At 39.6% G+C, this 15,914-nt stretch overlaps 1 protein-coding gene across 1 annotated transcript; it reads left to right on the top strand.

The window, feature by feature from the left end:
• Window positions 1-1,553: 1,553 nt before the first annotated feature.
• has2 (hyaluronan synthase 2) lies at window positions 1,554-15,242 on the top strand. The gene is made up of 4 exons (XM_085918695.1): window positions 1,554-1,853; window positions 12,519-13,145; window positions 14,114-14,215; window positions 14,313-15,242. The coding sequence occupies exons 2-4, from the start codon at window positions 12,519-12,521 to the stop codon at window positions 15,240-15,242; spliced, it is 1,659 nt and encodes a 552-aa protein (XP_085774821.1). The 5' UTR covers window positions 1,554-1,853.
• Window positions 15,243-15,914: the final 672 nt, after the last annotated feature.

Below are 15,914 nucleotides of genomic sequence, written 5' to 3'. Positions count from 1 at the left end.
GCGAATCCTTTCTGTGCATGCAAGATCTACATGAACTGAACGTAGCACATATTTGCTCTATGGACGTTTTTGTGAACGTGCACATTTTGGATCCATTGAATGGTTTTAAACGGTCATTTACTTTCATTCAAGAATGTCAGATTTTCTCTTGATGGATGGATGGATGGATGGCTGGATGGATGGATGGCTGGATGGATGGATGGATGGATGGATGGATGGATGGATGGATGGATGGATGGATGGATGGATGGATGGATGGATGGGCGGACAGGCAAATGGGTGGACGGACGGACAAAATTACACTTTGACTTTAAGTGGGCTTGACATTGATAATAATATTTTATGATACTTGTTTTTCCCACAATACTTGAAGCCATCATTGTCTTAAGCCAGAAAACCATATAGCCATAAATCATCCCTCACCATGTGGACAAATAACCCATATCCTGGGGGGTGCAGTACTGGGAGAACGGCAGGCCAGAGACAAGAAACAAACCCGGGACATCAAAATGAAGCATATGTGCTGTGATGCAGTGCATTTTGATAGCAAAACCTTAACAACCTTAACAATAATGACTTAATGATATTATTAAATGTGAAATAATCTCATCATTATGATCAAGTTTGTCTTTTTAAATGCACAGTTTTTGCCACCACCTTTGCATTGAGTTGTGTTAAATGCATTAATTTAAATTAATTTACTTTTTCTATCCCAATTCGTTATGAAATGTTAAAAAAAAAAAAATATGGCAATTATATCCTCTGTGACCGACTTCCAGCTACAGTAAATGGTATTATAACTCAGTCCTCCCATCAGAGGAACGTCTTTCAGCACTACCTGCTGGTCAAACCTTGTAACTGCACCAAAAGCAGCTGCACAACTCCAGCTGCAATTCTCACACAGATGACTGCACTATTTTATCCCACTTCCAGCTGGTGGTCCATGCAGTATTTCTGATCATTCAACAAAGTCTGTTATCACAAGCATCGAATTTCAATGCCGAGTATTTTATAATCCATCAGACTAAAACTCAATAATCACGTTTTGGCACAACCTCAATATGTATATGTATTATTGAGGTAATTTATAAACTAGATAAATAAAAAAAACTAGACACTGCCCTGCTCTGATGGCGCACAGACATCGCTCCTCTTTCTCTAGTAATGAGCTCGAATGAGTGGGTCGCCCCACGCCCCCACTTCTCTTTCCTCCCCTCCATTTCCCCCCAAACTCCCCCTCCTATTAAAACAACACGCCAACCTGGTGCAGCCCGGTAAAGGGGCTTTGGGACAGCTGAAACAGCACCAATGATCTCTGCTCTGCTCTGCGAGGCTTGGATGCTGGGACAGACTATCCTCACACAAATGCCCCAAAAAGACTGACGAATCCAACTTCGAGCCCAAGATTTTTTTTTTCTCTCACTATTTTGAAAATGAGTGATGCTGTCAAAGCTGATGGCTGCTTTTTTTTTTTTTTTTTTTTTTAAAGACTTTTAAACCATGCATGAACACGTTGATAGAGAAAAAATAACGTTTTATAGGGATCATTTTTGTGCATACTTTTTTACATGACTGCCGAAGTTGACTGACATGATTATTTATACAAGAGACATGTTGCCATGATATTGACGGACAAGAGGAAATTGGTCATTTTTGCATGAGCATCCAAGTCAGAGGAAACGCCACTACTTTTGCCTTTTTTTCCCCCTTTTCTTTTTTTTTTTTAAATCAACATATTGAGAGGATTCATGAGAGTCACACAAGTGTCCTGTAAAACTTTATCGAGACTGGAGCAGCGGAGTTGACCGCATCTCTCCAACAAGGACCAGCGAGCTGACGACGGCTGCCTCAAGGTAGGTGGCATCATCATGACAACCAATCATTATTAATTTATTATCTAATTATAATATTTAACCCCGTAAATGTAAATGATGTTATAAGTTTGGCCGGTGTGCATGTGTTTCAAGGCACACTTATACTTACTGAAATCAATTACTATTTTTTTTTCCTCCAATTATGTCTTCAAATCTACAAAGCGCGATTAGTGTTTGGCATTTAAATTACTTCACGTGATGCTGCCTGTGGACTGCATTAACATGGAAATATAAACGGCTCTTTTCATTCATATAAAACCACACATGGCTAAACCAATAATTAAAACCAGAGCCCATGCAGCATTTGGTCGCAGACGTCAATGGCATGTACGTCATTCATTTCGGAGTGTGCACCAATGGGAAAGCTTCGTTTGGGTTCAGTGTACGTCATTGACGGGGCGCGTAATTCGACCCGATGAGATGATCATTTCATTGAAATCGCATCACGTTTTAGAACTTATTTAACAATGCAAATATAGTTTGTTACTCTTAAGAGAATTAGTGTAAATTTGTATAAGTATACACACACACACAATGCAGAGAGGTATTTTTGTTAAAACACATTTAAAAAAAAGTATGCAGTTCTTATGTGTGCACAGAATCAAATTCAACCAAATGCCATGCAATAAACGGTCCCAACTATCTACTCTCTTGCCATCCATTATCCCAACAACTTATCCTCACGAGGGTCGCGGGTGTACTAGAGCCTATCCCAGTTGGTAGTAGGCCAGGTACACCCTGAACTGGTTGCCAGCCAATTGTAGGGCACACATAAACAAACATTCACACTCACATTCACACCGAATGACAACTGTGAGAAAAATGACCAAAAAGTGCCCAATTAACCTACCATGCATGCCTTTTGCTCTCATAATATTTAATACCCAATTTAAATCTGTTCTTCATCTCTTAAAATGTCACACTTTATTGAAATGTTGATAATTGGTCCAGCTCGTTATCAACATCTATTTAAGGAAACCGCTATAACTCTAGATAACCGTACTATCACTCAGAGTGATACTGTAACTAATCTCGGGGTAATATTTGACCAAACGCTCTCCTTTCAAAAGCACATTAAGAATATAACCAGAATAGCATTTTTTCACCTTCGTAATATTGCTAAGATTCGCCCAATCCTCTCGACCGGTGATGCCGAAATTATTATACATGCATTTATCACGTCGCGCCTGGACTACTGTAATGCATTATTCTCTGGTCTTCCCAAGTCCAGCATCAAAAGTCTACAGTTAGTACAAAATGCTGCTGCAAGGCTGCTCTCACGGACAAGAAAATTTGATCACATTACCCCAATATTAGCCAATTTACACTGGCTCCCGGTCCATTTAAGATGTGACTTCAAGGTTCTTCTATTAACCTATAAATCATTGCATGGCTTAGCGCCTTCATATCTCGTCGACTTAGTTGTTCCTTATGTTCCGTCTCGTAACCTTCGTTCGCAAAACGCTAGTCTTTTAGTGACACCGAGGGCCAAGAAAATGTCTGCAGGGGCTAGAGCATTTTCTATTCGGGCTCCAGAGCTCTGGAATGCCCTGCCAATGGATATTAGAACTGCTACCTCAGTAGAAATATTTAAGACACGTTTAAAGACGTATTTTTATGATGTGGCCTTTAATTAACCTGTAGTAGCCGATTCGGCTGGAGTTTGTTTTTGCTCCCTCTCCCCGACCCCACTCCCCCCACCCCTCCCCGGCTGGGGAGGTGGTTAGGTGACACCCAAGCTGACGACGGCTATCTAGATTCTCGTGGACCAATTCAGCATGAGGGATCTGCAGCGGAATACCCTCCTAGAGGACACTGCCAGGACAATCGAAGGCACCTCCGACAGCTCTTCGCTTTGGCCTGGACATCCACTTTTTGATTTCCATATGATGTATTTTATGTGCCCTCTTTGCATCCATTGCAGCCTGGTGATCCTGAAAGGGGGATCCTTCCATCTGTGGTCCCTTCTCAAGGTTTCTCATTTTTCCCCTGGTAGGGGTTTTTGAGTTTTTCCTTGCCCTTTTGGGAGCCCAAGATCAGGGGATGCTTTGAGAATAATTGTCAATTGATTGTCTATGTGAAGCCCTTTGAGACTGCTTGTGATTTAGGGCTATACAAATAAACTTGACTTGACTTGACTTGCCATAGTACATATCTTGTCTAATTATCCCCAGCACACATTATATCTACATCAGTAGCAAGCAAACCCAAGTGAATGCATATTGCCCCTTTATTGTCAGCCCTCAAGGAGTCTGCAGATTAGTCGTACAGTAAGAACTTTCTCATGTAAATTTCTACTAATGTACTACAGATGTGTGTTAGCAAGCTGTACAAGAAAGGCGGTGCCACAAAGTGTTAGAAGTCTTGTTCACAGGCAAACACTCAGATCATCTGCATTCCAGGATGTGCAGCCTGTGCAGGGTCCTTCATTGCATAGGCCTCAGGGCTCCCAAATTACAACTACTCAAGTTGGAAGGGAGTGCCTTGGATCCCTATCAAACATACATCACCATCCACCTCATGGATTTTGCGTCAAAGCAGCATTTTTTTTCTTTTTTAAGATAAACTTGCAGAAAGTCAGTGCTTCAGTCAGACAGTAATAGAGAACATTATGTGAGCAAGGTTGTATCCCCATTATGAGTCACACAGGGAGTACTGACGACACCACGGAGGTCCAACAGTGACAGTGTACTAAATGACCCAAAACTAGCCAAATACATTGGTGCATTGTAACCTTGTTGTTCCTGCTAATCACCCATAAACTAAACATTTTAAACTTTAAATTCTGCTATTGATAGTTTCTCTTGTAACTGATTGTGACTTAGGTATCTGTTATCTCTTGCCCTTACGTGATAATACGGGACAGTATAACTAGAATTTCAAAATTAAGTCGTCCACAAATAGTTGCTTTACAAGGAGATCCTGATAGCAGTACTATATAGGACAACTGTCAGTGAAGCCAACCCTTGACAGGAGGTGTTTGCAGTTTTGAAAAACCAAAACCAAAAATGACAAATTAACAACTCTTTGGCCCCATCTTTATACCTATGATTTTATTTCTAATTATTTTTTTAACACTTGTCTTGTCATAACATGAATAGCCTGCACAAGACATGACTGTTGTTATGCACACGTGGGCTCACTCACGTGCAGCCTCACCGTGTCGTCGAGGACACCCAGCAGCGTCTGTTTCCTTGGCAGAATTATTTGCCTCCGGTTAGCAACTTAAGTTAAAAAGAAAAACTTGGACAGCTTTCAAGACAAAACAAGGCTGATAGCAACACAACACTCCATCATGATTAAGCAACAGATGTAGCAGCAGTGGCTAAGAACTTGTTCATCTATTTCGTTAAACCTGAAGGAGTGGAAAATCAATTCTTAGACAGGGAAAAGCTTGTACTGTAATGATTTATTTTATTAGAGCACACTGCAAGCAACCGCCTTATTAACGCACATTTCTGTCAGTCTAATAAATCTCAGCTCTATTGTTATGCTGCTGAAGTGCCTATTTACACTATGCAAGTTGCAGTACGAAAATGGCATTCATTCTCAGCTAATCTGCCTGCCAAAACACATAAGCGTCGACCACAGTGCACTTACTCTCGCGCTCCAACTGAAAATAAATTGAGTCAACGCTACCAGTCTTTCTTTCTAACCCCACCCTCTCTTAGGGTCTTCTATCCCTCCCTCGCTAACAAACTCCAAGGCACGTTCTCACTTTTTGTTTTTTTTAACACTGTGTAGCTCGCCATCTTTATCCTCCCTTCTTTCAAACACAATTAAAGTTACCATTGTGTTGACTTAGAATGTGTAGCAAACTGTTTAAGAGTACCATGAATCGACAACATTGAGAATGACTCAGTGCAATTATTTATTCTCAACATCCTTTGATGCCATTTGATGTCCTTGGTCGAGAAGGGGCAAAATCAGGACAAAAATAGCTCAATTGTCTTTATGAGTGTGCCTGGCTGAAAACAGGACAGTGAAATATAACAAAAGTGAACACTTTACCAAATGTTGCTGGTTTGACCTTGGTCCACGATTTGGGCACTCTATCGTCCTTGTCTGTCCGTCTTTATTCATAATATAATCCTCCAATCCTTATCATTCTAAAAGGGCTACTGTCATTGGTACGTTCCTCCGTTCATTTTAAGTCTGTATAAAAAAAGGTCGTACAGATGAGAAACCCATCTGTTGGCTGCCATAGAGCTTTACAAAGACTCACATCTATTTATTTTTGTTTGCAACCTAAAAACACCACAAAAAAACAAACAAAGTTTTAGATAAGATCGCACTCTGTTCTGTCCCTGGGATGAAATACTTAAAGACCATCCTCAAATAGTACTGCATATTGATTTAACCAAATGTCACAAATAGGTGTATTCTGCACTGTACTTTATTTATTTAATAACAATAATAATAATAATTCAAATAACGTTCTAGGTAGCTACAAGCCACTCTACTTTGGCATACCCCATGCCTAAATGATCTGAAAAAAAGCACCTTCAATTAGCATCAAGGGCAGAGATAATTGGGCTCTCTCAAATCAAATTTAATCCAACATATTTAATCTGAGATTTAACAGAGGAGGGAAAACACAATTAGGGACTAAACTGTCAGTAACTCAATTAGTTTGTGCATGTAAACAGTACAAAAAGTTTTGTTCTCGGCAGAGGTGTGACTTCTGAGTGTTGCAAGAACAATAATGTAAATGTATCGTTTCTGGGTCATCTTTTATTCCAATCCCCCAAAAGACATATTTCCAGCAATATGCAAAAGCCTCATTTACCGTATAGTGCAACAGAAAGAAGTAAAGAAACTACAGTCGATTTCCTCATTGCTCTTCGACATCGTTTTCTGCTCAGCATGATGTTAGACTCTCCAACATCCTCCATCTACTACCAGGAGGCCCATTTCTGTATTTAATGCCTTTAAAATACTTCCTCCAGCACACATAACCCTACACACGCACGTATACACACACATACACACTCACACACAAACACACACACACACACACACACACACACACACACACACACAGACACACACACACACACACGCACACACACTGAGCAAATTCTGGCAAATGCAGCATTGAATATCAGCCATAACCGTTAGAGGTATCTTTTTTTTCCCACAGACATCTGATTTGGATGTGGAGACATGGAAGACTTTTTTACATTATAGTAAAGTCTTGAAATGAAGCAGGGAGTTATGCGTCAGAAAAAAAAAAACACTTGATAATCGATCTAAACAAATTATACTGAGCGCTAATGACACACGATGTGGACTCACTCCATTTTTATACAGAATAAAGATCCAAAAGGCCGTGAATCATCTGCCAAAAGGGATTTCACCGTGTCTTCCTGTGCGCACATGTATATGGTCTTCCACATATACATGCTTGACTCTTTACTCTTACATAACATTTGTTGGAGTTATTACAGTATGTGTTGTTGAAGTAATGCTACATCACTGCATACCGGAACTTTCCAATGTGATTTTAGATGTTTCTTTTCAAACCTCGCACTCAAATACAAGCCAATGTGCTCCACTCTGTGAGTTTTTAAGCCTGACTGTATGAATTAATTCCACATTTTAACGTTTGTCAGTTTAGTAAGGTTTCTAAGAGTGGTCTTTGCATCTAATGCTCTCAATATTAATACCACTGCTATCGGAAATTTTACCCGTGCCGTCTTTAAAAGAGAGCAACCTTGATCCATGGGTCATCAACTATAGACCAACCTTAAATGTACTATTCCTTGGAAAAATTCGAGAAAAACTTGTTTATCAACAATTATGCAAGGATCTGGTAAAACATAAATCAATTGACTTGTATCAGTCTCATTTTAGAATCCACCACAGTAGAGAAACCCTTCTTATCCGGGTTGTCATGGATCTTAGAATGAATTCAGACAATGGCAAAGTTTGAAGACATATACAACGTAGTTCTCAGGAGGACTGCTCTAAACTGGTTTTCTTCTTTTCTCAATAATAGATCATTTTCATCTTACCTTCGTGACCACAAATCATGGCTTCCCTCCTATCTCCAATAGATCATTTTCAGTTTGCCTTAGTGACCACAAATCAGACCATGTAATCTTCCCATGTGGTGTTCCTCAGAGATCCATTCTTGGCCCTCTCCTGTTCAATTTACACATCCCCACTTGGTTCTGTTATGCAACGGCTTATCATCCAGTGCCCAGTCTCTGTGTTACATTGGATGACACTGAATATTCTCCAAATTAATAAGGTCAAAACTGAAAACGTTGTTTATAGCCTCAAAGGCTCTGAAGGATTGGGTTGCATTGCTGTTGATTTCTTGTGCTGTTAAAACCAGTAAGCACATTAGAAACAGGTGTAATTTTTGACGAGAATCTTGACTTTTAAAGGAATATCTCCTTTATTTCCAAGACTGTGTTTTATAATTCAAGGCACATTTCTGAAATTGAATCACTTTGATCTGCAGCCCTCTATTCGACTTATTCACCTATGTTTTGGAGCTTTTTAGCTATCTCAGCGATAGGAGAGTTCGCCTCAGAGTTCAGACACAGAGAAAACGATATCGTTGGACTTGAGGTCTTCTATCATCCCAACCGATTCACAAGGTCCTGAGTTCAGGTCAGCAGGAATGGTGGATCAGAATTTCCTGAAAGTTATCTGGAAGTTGTTCTCTATGGCCCTACCACACTCATCCAAACCTCTCTACCACAAAAAAAGTGATGGCTTGGGTTGCAGTACTTGTACTTTTAAACTGCAATTTAACGTTCAATTCATGTTTGGACACGCTTAATCATTCAGTCAGCCAGCTTGCGAGAGATATCACATTTTTGTTTATGGCCCAGTTAAGTAACAATATATATACATTTCAGGGCAGGCACAGTGGCCATCTACTTAGCACGTACAGTTCTCAGGTCAGGGAAATCATATCGGGCCTTCCAGTATGGGGTTTGCATTTCTTTCAACATTCCAATAAAATATACAGGCCTATTAGGTTAATTACAGTCACTAAATGTTCCATAGGTGTGAATGTGAGAATCAATGGTTAATAGTTGTTTGTATCAAAGTGTCCTACGATTGGTTGGCGACTAATCGAGGGTGTATCTCGCTTTACAAACTCGCATCCTAGCAAGAATAAGCAGTGTAGAAACTTGATGCATACATTTGATGAGACCTTTCTGATCATGTAGCAAAGCTGTATCAATAAATTCTCTTTGTAAACCCCATGAAATTCAGCAAAGGAATGTTATCCCAACCCTTATTGGCATTTGTTTAAGTAGAAAAGCAGGAAAACACAATAAATAGAATGTTATATCAAAACACTGAAGTGATATGTTTTAAGGCTTCAAAAAGTTCAAAGTAACTTGCATGAGCATACCATCATGCTTATGCTAAATAAAATGGCTAAAAGTCTCATTTTCTGTCTCATTGGAATTCACTGCTTGATGTTTTCGCCCGCCTAGCAGGTATTCAAAGCCTCACCATGTCCCCAGTGACCAATGTGCAAACGTCAAGGCTGCTGCTTCTCTAAACACACCCATCTGTCATTATGTTGCTTGGCTGGGAAATCTCAGGAGAATAGACATTGTTATCATTTTAAACATCCAGCACAGTCTTCTCGAACCCACTTTTAACATTCATTCACTTATTCATGTTTTTCATTCATCTCAAACCTGCTCCCCACCCATACAAAATTTGCTCTACTATGTATGACCTTGTGTGAAATGGAGCCAAAGGGAGTTTACTCAATAAGTGACATCAGAATGACATGGCTAATACGTCCAATACATTTTCAAGTGCCAAATTTGAAAAACAAACATGAAGCTGTGATGATTTCATCAACAAGTATTAATGACCACTTTAATTTGCACATTCTTATCTTGTATGATGGAGAGCCACATTGTGACATTCTCTTTATGTAGTGACGCACACTTTATGTCCCAGCAAAATGACCCAAGTTTAGAAGAACTGCAATGACTTTTTGTCTGGAACTGTAACGACTTTCTGTCTGCCGTTAGCGTTAACTTTCACACTGGCCAACTGGTGATCTGACCTTTGGTCTGCTGGATTGGACTAAAAAGAACTTTTGGCATGCTACAAAGGACAAAAGTTTCCTTACAAGTTGCAAGTTTGAAGAGCGTCATCCTCGACATAATAGTGAATTCACACATATCCTAAAGGTTTGACACTTTGCAGTTTGCCACCTTATTTACAGCAATAGCACGGCAGCAAATTGTGAATGTCTCTGCTAACAAAATGGAATTTAACACCTTATTTTCTAAAGAAAATCATCAACAGACATTTCATGTATATGAAGTGCTAATTGCAGATAAACAAAGACTGAAGGCAACAAAATGTGTTTGCATGCTGTCCATGGATTTGTGGTGGTTTTAATCAGGATCTCCTGGAGTTCAAAAACAAACTGAGGAGGGGAACTGGAACACCAAGGTGTGAATGCGTCTTTGTCAGGGTGAGAGTTCATGGTGGTATAAGAATACATTTGTTTCCTGATTGTTTCTAGTCATTGTGGCTTTTGTCCCATTATGATGTGGATTTAAAACAAAAAAAATGATGAATGTTTTATTGCTCTACGCGAGCGGCTTGTTACATTGAAAGTTGATCCAAAAGAAAAGGGCAAAGCGATTTATTCTGCTCCAATTGTCTAATAAAACATTGTACTTGAACAATAGAAGCTAACACACAAATGTGGAAGGGGGTTCAGGTTGATTTGTGTATATTTACATAAACATAGAATCTGCTCAGTTCTAATGAGCTTTTGTGTGCATTTGTCTTAAGCATGCATAAATCGAGTGTGTGTATAAAAAAGGTCTTGTATAAGAGAGTCTGACATTAATAGCCTCGACACTTGCCAAAGAAGGCCTGTTCCACTGCTTGGGGCCTTTTCATCCAATAATGAAATGAGCAAGGTATTATTTTAGGGCCAAAAGCTTTTTGGACTTCGTTGCTGGTTATCTGCATTCTCACTCCTTTTTTAGTGTCCAACAGCACAGTTAAAAGGTTCGGGGCTTGTTGTATTTTCTGTCCCTGTCAATCAGCATTGGACTTAGCTCTTTTGTCTCCATCATTTTATCCCTTTCTTTATCTTTCTTCGGTAGTGTGTGAAGAACTCCAATTGCCCCCTACTGCACATCTTTGGGTGGTCTACTTTGGTAATTGTACTGGTCAGCTGAATAACTTTGTTGTTGGTCCAGTTAACGATATATTTTTGTGAGATGCTGCCATCATAAATATTGTGATATTGTCTATTATAATTATATGTTCTGGAAGAAAAAAAGAAAAAGAAAAGATGGTTAACAAATTCCAGTCTCTTAGAAAGTTCTATAATTTTGGAGAGTGACTGTCAAAGGTCACAAATATTAAATACAAGGGTCAGACTTATCTATTGCAGTTCATTCCAAATATGTTTGATGGAATTTAGGTCACATCTCTTCTCCCACATGAAAGTTAGATTATAGCTCTTGCTTTGTATGTACACTAGGGCAAAGTCATGCTAAAAAAAAAAAAAAAGCCTTCTTAAAACCAAACTTGATAATTAAGACAATGTAGCCCAATATGATTGATTCATTAATCTATTTGGATATGTGTTACAACATTGCCCATACAATTCAATATAATAGGGTTTAGCTGAGTCACCAAATATCACCAACGCACACATTTCTGTCCTCATCACAGGGCCCTGACATCTCAAAAATCATTTCAAACGTTAGACATCGGTAGGCTGTTTACCCACTTTAGTGACAGATTCCATGCAAGTATATAGCTTTATACACTACACAGTCGATATAATAGTTTCTTTGCAAGTGATAGAAGAGACTGAGCACATATGCAGCAGCAGAAAACCCTAAAGCGCTTGTCCTTTTCTTCCCACGGAGATATAAACAGATGACATCACAGGGTGGTCCGCACTGCGCTGAGCCACGCTGAGTGGGTCTCCGCTGATCTGCCAAACAGATGGAAGTAGCAACATAATGACTGCTGGAAAGAAGGCTTCGAGCAGAGCAATTTCATACAAGTCCGACATTTATAGTTGAGACCAATGAAAAGAGATTTGTCTTTACTAGTACCTACATAAAACGCAATTACTTAAATCAGATATTTATGTATTGGATGTTTGGCTTGTGACTGATGAAAAGTGAAGAGAAAAAAAAACTTAAATAGGAATTGGAACCCACACGTTTCACATTTGTTGTTAAAAGTAAGTCAGGAGGTCCTGTCATGTGTACACAACAGTGGAGTTGGAACAATTGCTGACATTCAACTGTCTATATTGTTTGGTTGATACATCCATCAGACCGTATTTTTTGGACTATAAGTTGTGTTTTTTTCCATAGTTTGGGTGGGAATCCCAACTATAAGCGTCTATGTCCCCAGTGCCCTCAAACTGGCCGTTGAAGTGTTCACGGACCTCCCATGTACTAACAGCTCCAGACAAAGTGCAACAAGAGGAAATCCTGTATGCTAAACACCAATGTCAAGGAATTTCTTGTATATTTTACCCAGAAAATATTGTATTTAGTATTTTATTAAATGTATGTTTATTATTTCAATAAATATTTTTTTAATTATAATGAATATTTCCACCACTGTCATTAATTACTTTCCATTTTCCCCCCAACCCAGATGAGAGGTCAACGAGTCCTCACCTATCTGCGGATATTTGGGACCACAATGTTTGGTGTTTCACTCCTGGTGGGCATCTCCACAGCATACATCATGGGCTACCAGTTCTTCACCACTGCCCACAATCATCTGTCTTTTGGACTGTACGGGGCCATCTTGGTTATCCATCTCCTTATCCAGAGCATCTTTGCGCTCTTAGAACACCGAAATATGAAGCGGTCCTTAGAGACGCCAATTAAACTGAATAAATCTTTAGCCCTATGCATTGCAGCATATCAAGAGGATCCAAACTACCTGAGGAAATGCCTGGTGTCGGTAAAGAGGCTGACGTACCCTGGAATCAAAGTCATCTTGGTGGTCGACGGGAACTCAGAGGATGACTTGTATATGATGGACATTTTCAAAGAAATCATGGGATGGGACAATGTTGCCACATATGTGTGGAGGAGTAACTTTCACAGCAGAGGGCCAGAGGAGACAGATGAGAGCTACGCTGACAGCCTTCAGCAAATCTCTAGACTGGTCTTAAACAACAAGTGTGTGTGTGTCATGCAGAAATGGGGAGGCAAGAGAGAAGTCATGTACACAGCCTTTAAAGCGCTTGGAAGGAGCGTTGACTATGTACAGGTGAGAATGGAATGGGTAACTTGCCCAAGTTGTGTGAAGTATGGCTCTACGACGTATAAAGGTCAATAGTCCAAAATAACATGAATCCCTGAAAAAGCATTTGATAAACTGAGTAATGCATTGTAATGAAGCCAGCAATCCGAATACTCATCTCAATGTATAAGATATGTGAACCCTAAACACGGTTCAGGTTGTATAATGACAATTTAAAGAAGGAAATTGACGCATCTAAATACAAATTATAATTATTATCATTATTAGTTTTGTATTACTGTTATTATTAATACAGTGGTGCCCCAGTTTACAACTTTTTGGACAAACGAGTCATTGACACTAATCAATTACTCATTTTTGATGCGCAAACTTCACAGAAGCCACATCTTGAGTCGAGTGAAAAAAAGGAGAGCAAAATGTTTTATGCATTTTCAGCCGTTTGTTGAGTGGTTAAAAAAAAAAAAAAAGTCAAACACATTGTAACAGATAACAGAGCAAAATGTTTGTATAGCAAATAGTCTTTGCTCACCCGGGTTTAATAGATTGCAGCTTCAATAAATGATAAGCATTTGTGAAATCCCAGTCCTCATATGGATGTGGTTTTCTGCCTCTCATATTTTTTCAGTCCACCACACAAATACACAATGAAAGCACTCACTGGGATCGACAGTAAGCTACAATTCACTTCTCGGTGCTAACAAAATGATTACACACTACACAACATTACAACTATTGTTGTTCTGACTCAGCATGTTTTAACAGACAATAAACAGCATTTACTCCCTTCCCTGGTTCACGGTTAACTTTGTCTTGGCAGGAGTTTCACTACAGTGCAGCTTCATCATGTCGTTGTTTGAGCGAATGTTGGACTTTTAGGCCATCATAGAACCAAAGAAAAATCATGTACAAATGCTGTTTATCTGGGTTTTGCACTAATAATGTATTATCATGTTTTTTGTGTGTTTTTAACCCAGGTGTGTGACTCTGACACTATGCTGGATCCAGCATCATCAGTGGAGATGGTAAAGGTTCTTGAAGAAGACCCTATGGTGGGTGGTGTTGGAGGTGATGTGCAGGTAAGGTAACATAAATGATACTACAGTTTTCCTCTATACCAATTAAATTTTGATGATACCTTCATACCTCTTGTTTTCCTCATACATCTCTGTCTAGATTCTAAACAAATATGAGTCGTGGATCTCCTTCCTGAGTAGCGTACGGTACTGGATGGCTTTCAACATTGAGCGGGCTTGCCAGTCTTACTTTGGCTGTGTACAATGTATCAGCGGACCATTAGGAATGTATCGAAACTCACTCCTGCACGAGTTCCTTGAGGACTGGTACAATCAGACCTTCATGGGATCCCACTGCAGTTTTGGGGATGACCGCCACCTTACGAACAGAGTTCTGAGTCTTGGGTATGCAACCAAGTACACTGCACGGTCCAAGTGCCTAACAGAGACACCGATCACATACTTGCGGTGGCTCAATCAACAGACTAGGTGGAGTAAGTCCTATTTCCGGGAATGGCTCTACAATTCCATGTGGTTCCACAAACATCATCTTTGGATGACCTATGAGGCTGTGATTACTGGGTTCTTCCCATTTTTTCTCATTGCCACCGCCATCCAACTCTTCTATCAAGGAAGACTTTGGAATATTTTATTGTTTCTTCTTATTGTCCAGGCAGTGGCATTGATCAAATCGACATTCGCCAGTTGCCTAAGAGGCAACATTGTGATGGTTTTTATGTCTTTTTATTCTGTACTGTACATGTCAAGCCTGTTGCCAGCCAAAATGTTTGCAATAGCAACAATCAACAAATCCGGATGGGGCACCTCTGGGAGGAAAACAATAGTGGTGAACTTCATTGGTCTCATTCCAATATCAGTTTGGTTCACCATCCTCTTCATTGGGTTCATATACACTACAATCCTGCAGACTAAAAAACCCTTTCCTGAATCAGAAATCCTCATTCTGATCATTGGGGCGGTCGTCTATGCCAGTTATTGGGTGATACTGCTGACTTTGTATGCAGTGCTCATAAACAAGTGTGGTAAAAGGAAGAAGGAAACCCACTACGATATGGTGCTGGACGTTTGACTTTGCCTTCAGTATGTACCACTCGATGCCTTAATGATGCTCTTCTTAGGGGACATTCTGATAAGATGAGCATCTCTGGAGTTTGTGTTGAGTTAAACTGCAATGGGCTGAACCAAAATTTTCAAACTTGAATGACAATACAAAAATGACAGTGGATGTACATTCGGGAGCACCATACCATTAATAATCATTGGACAACACTATCAGTAACCTTGCCTATTTATATGTTCACAACTTGTATAGGTTTGCAATCAGTGCACAAGATGACCCAGTATGACAAGAGGAAGCATTTTCAGTAAGTGTGTATGGCTTTGTATGGATAGCTACCTCTTACACTTGTCATATCTCTTCCAAAGAAACTGTCGATACTGCTCATTAAGGTTTTTCTTAACCATTAGGAACTCCAGAGGATAACTGTGCAAGTCTTTGTTTACCTTAACTGAAAAAGTGAAATAACAAAGTACCAATCAGCATCTGCCAGGTTGCTTTCTACAGTGTTTACCTGCTTCTACAATTAACATTGAACTTATGTTTGGCAATGTAAACAGAATTTATTGCTATCATTTGTGTGCAGCTATTGCCAAACAAAATAATATTTAGAATGGTGTGTGTGGAACTGTTTTTGTCATCCATTTCTATATTGTTTCAGAGGCTCTATATTGCTGTACCTTG

The sequence above is a fragment of the Syngnathus leptorhynchus genome, chromosome 8 (genome assembly GCF_054491065.1).
Source record: "Syngnathus leptorhynchus isolate UIUO chromosome 8, UIUO_Slep, whole genome shotgun sequence".
Lineage (NCBI taxonomy): Eukaryota > Metazoa > Chordata > Actinopteri > Syngnathiformes > Syngnathidae > Syngnathus > Syngnathus leptorhynchus.
This window is presented reverse-complemented; position numbering and strand designations above follow the sequence as displayed.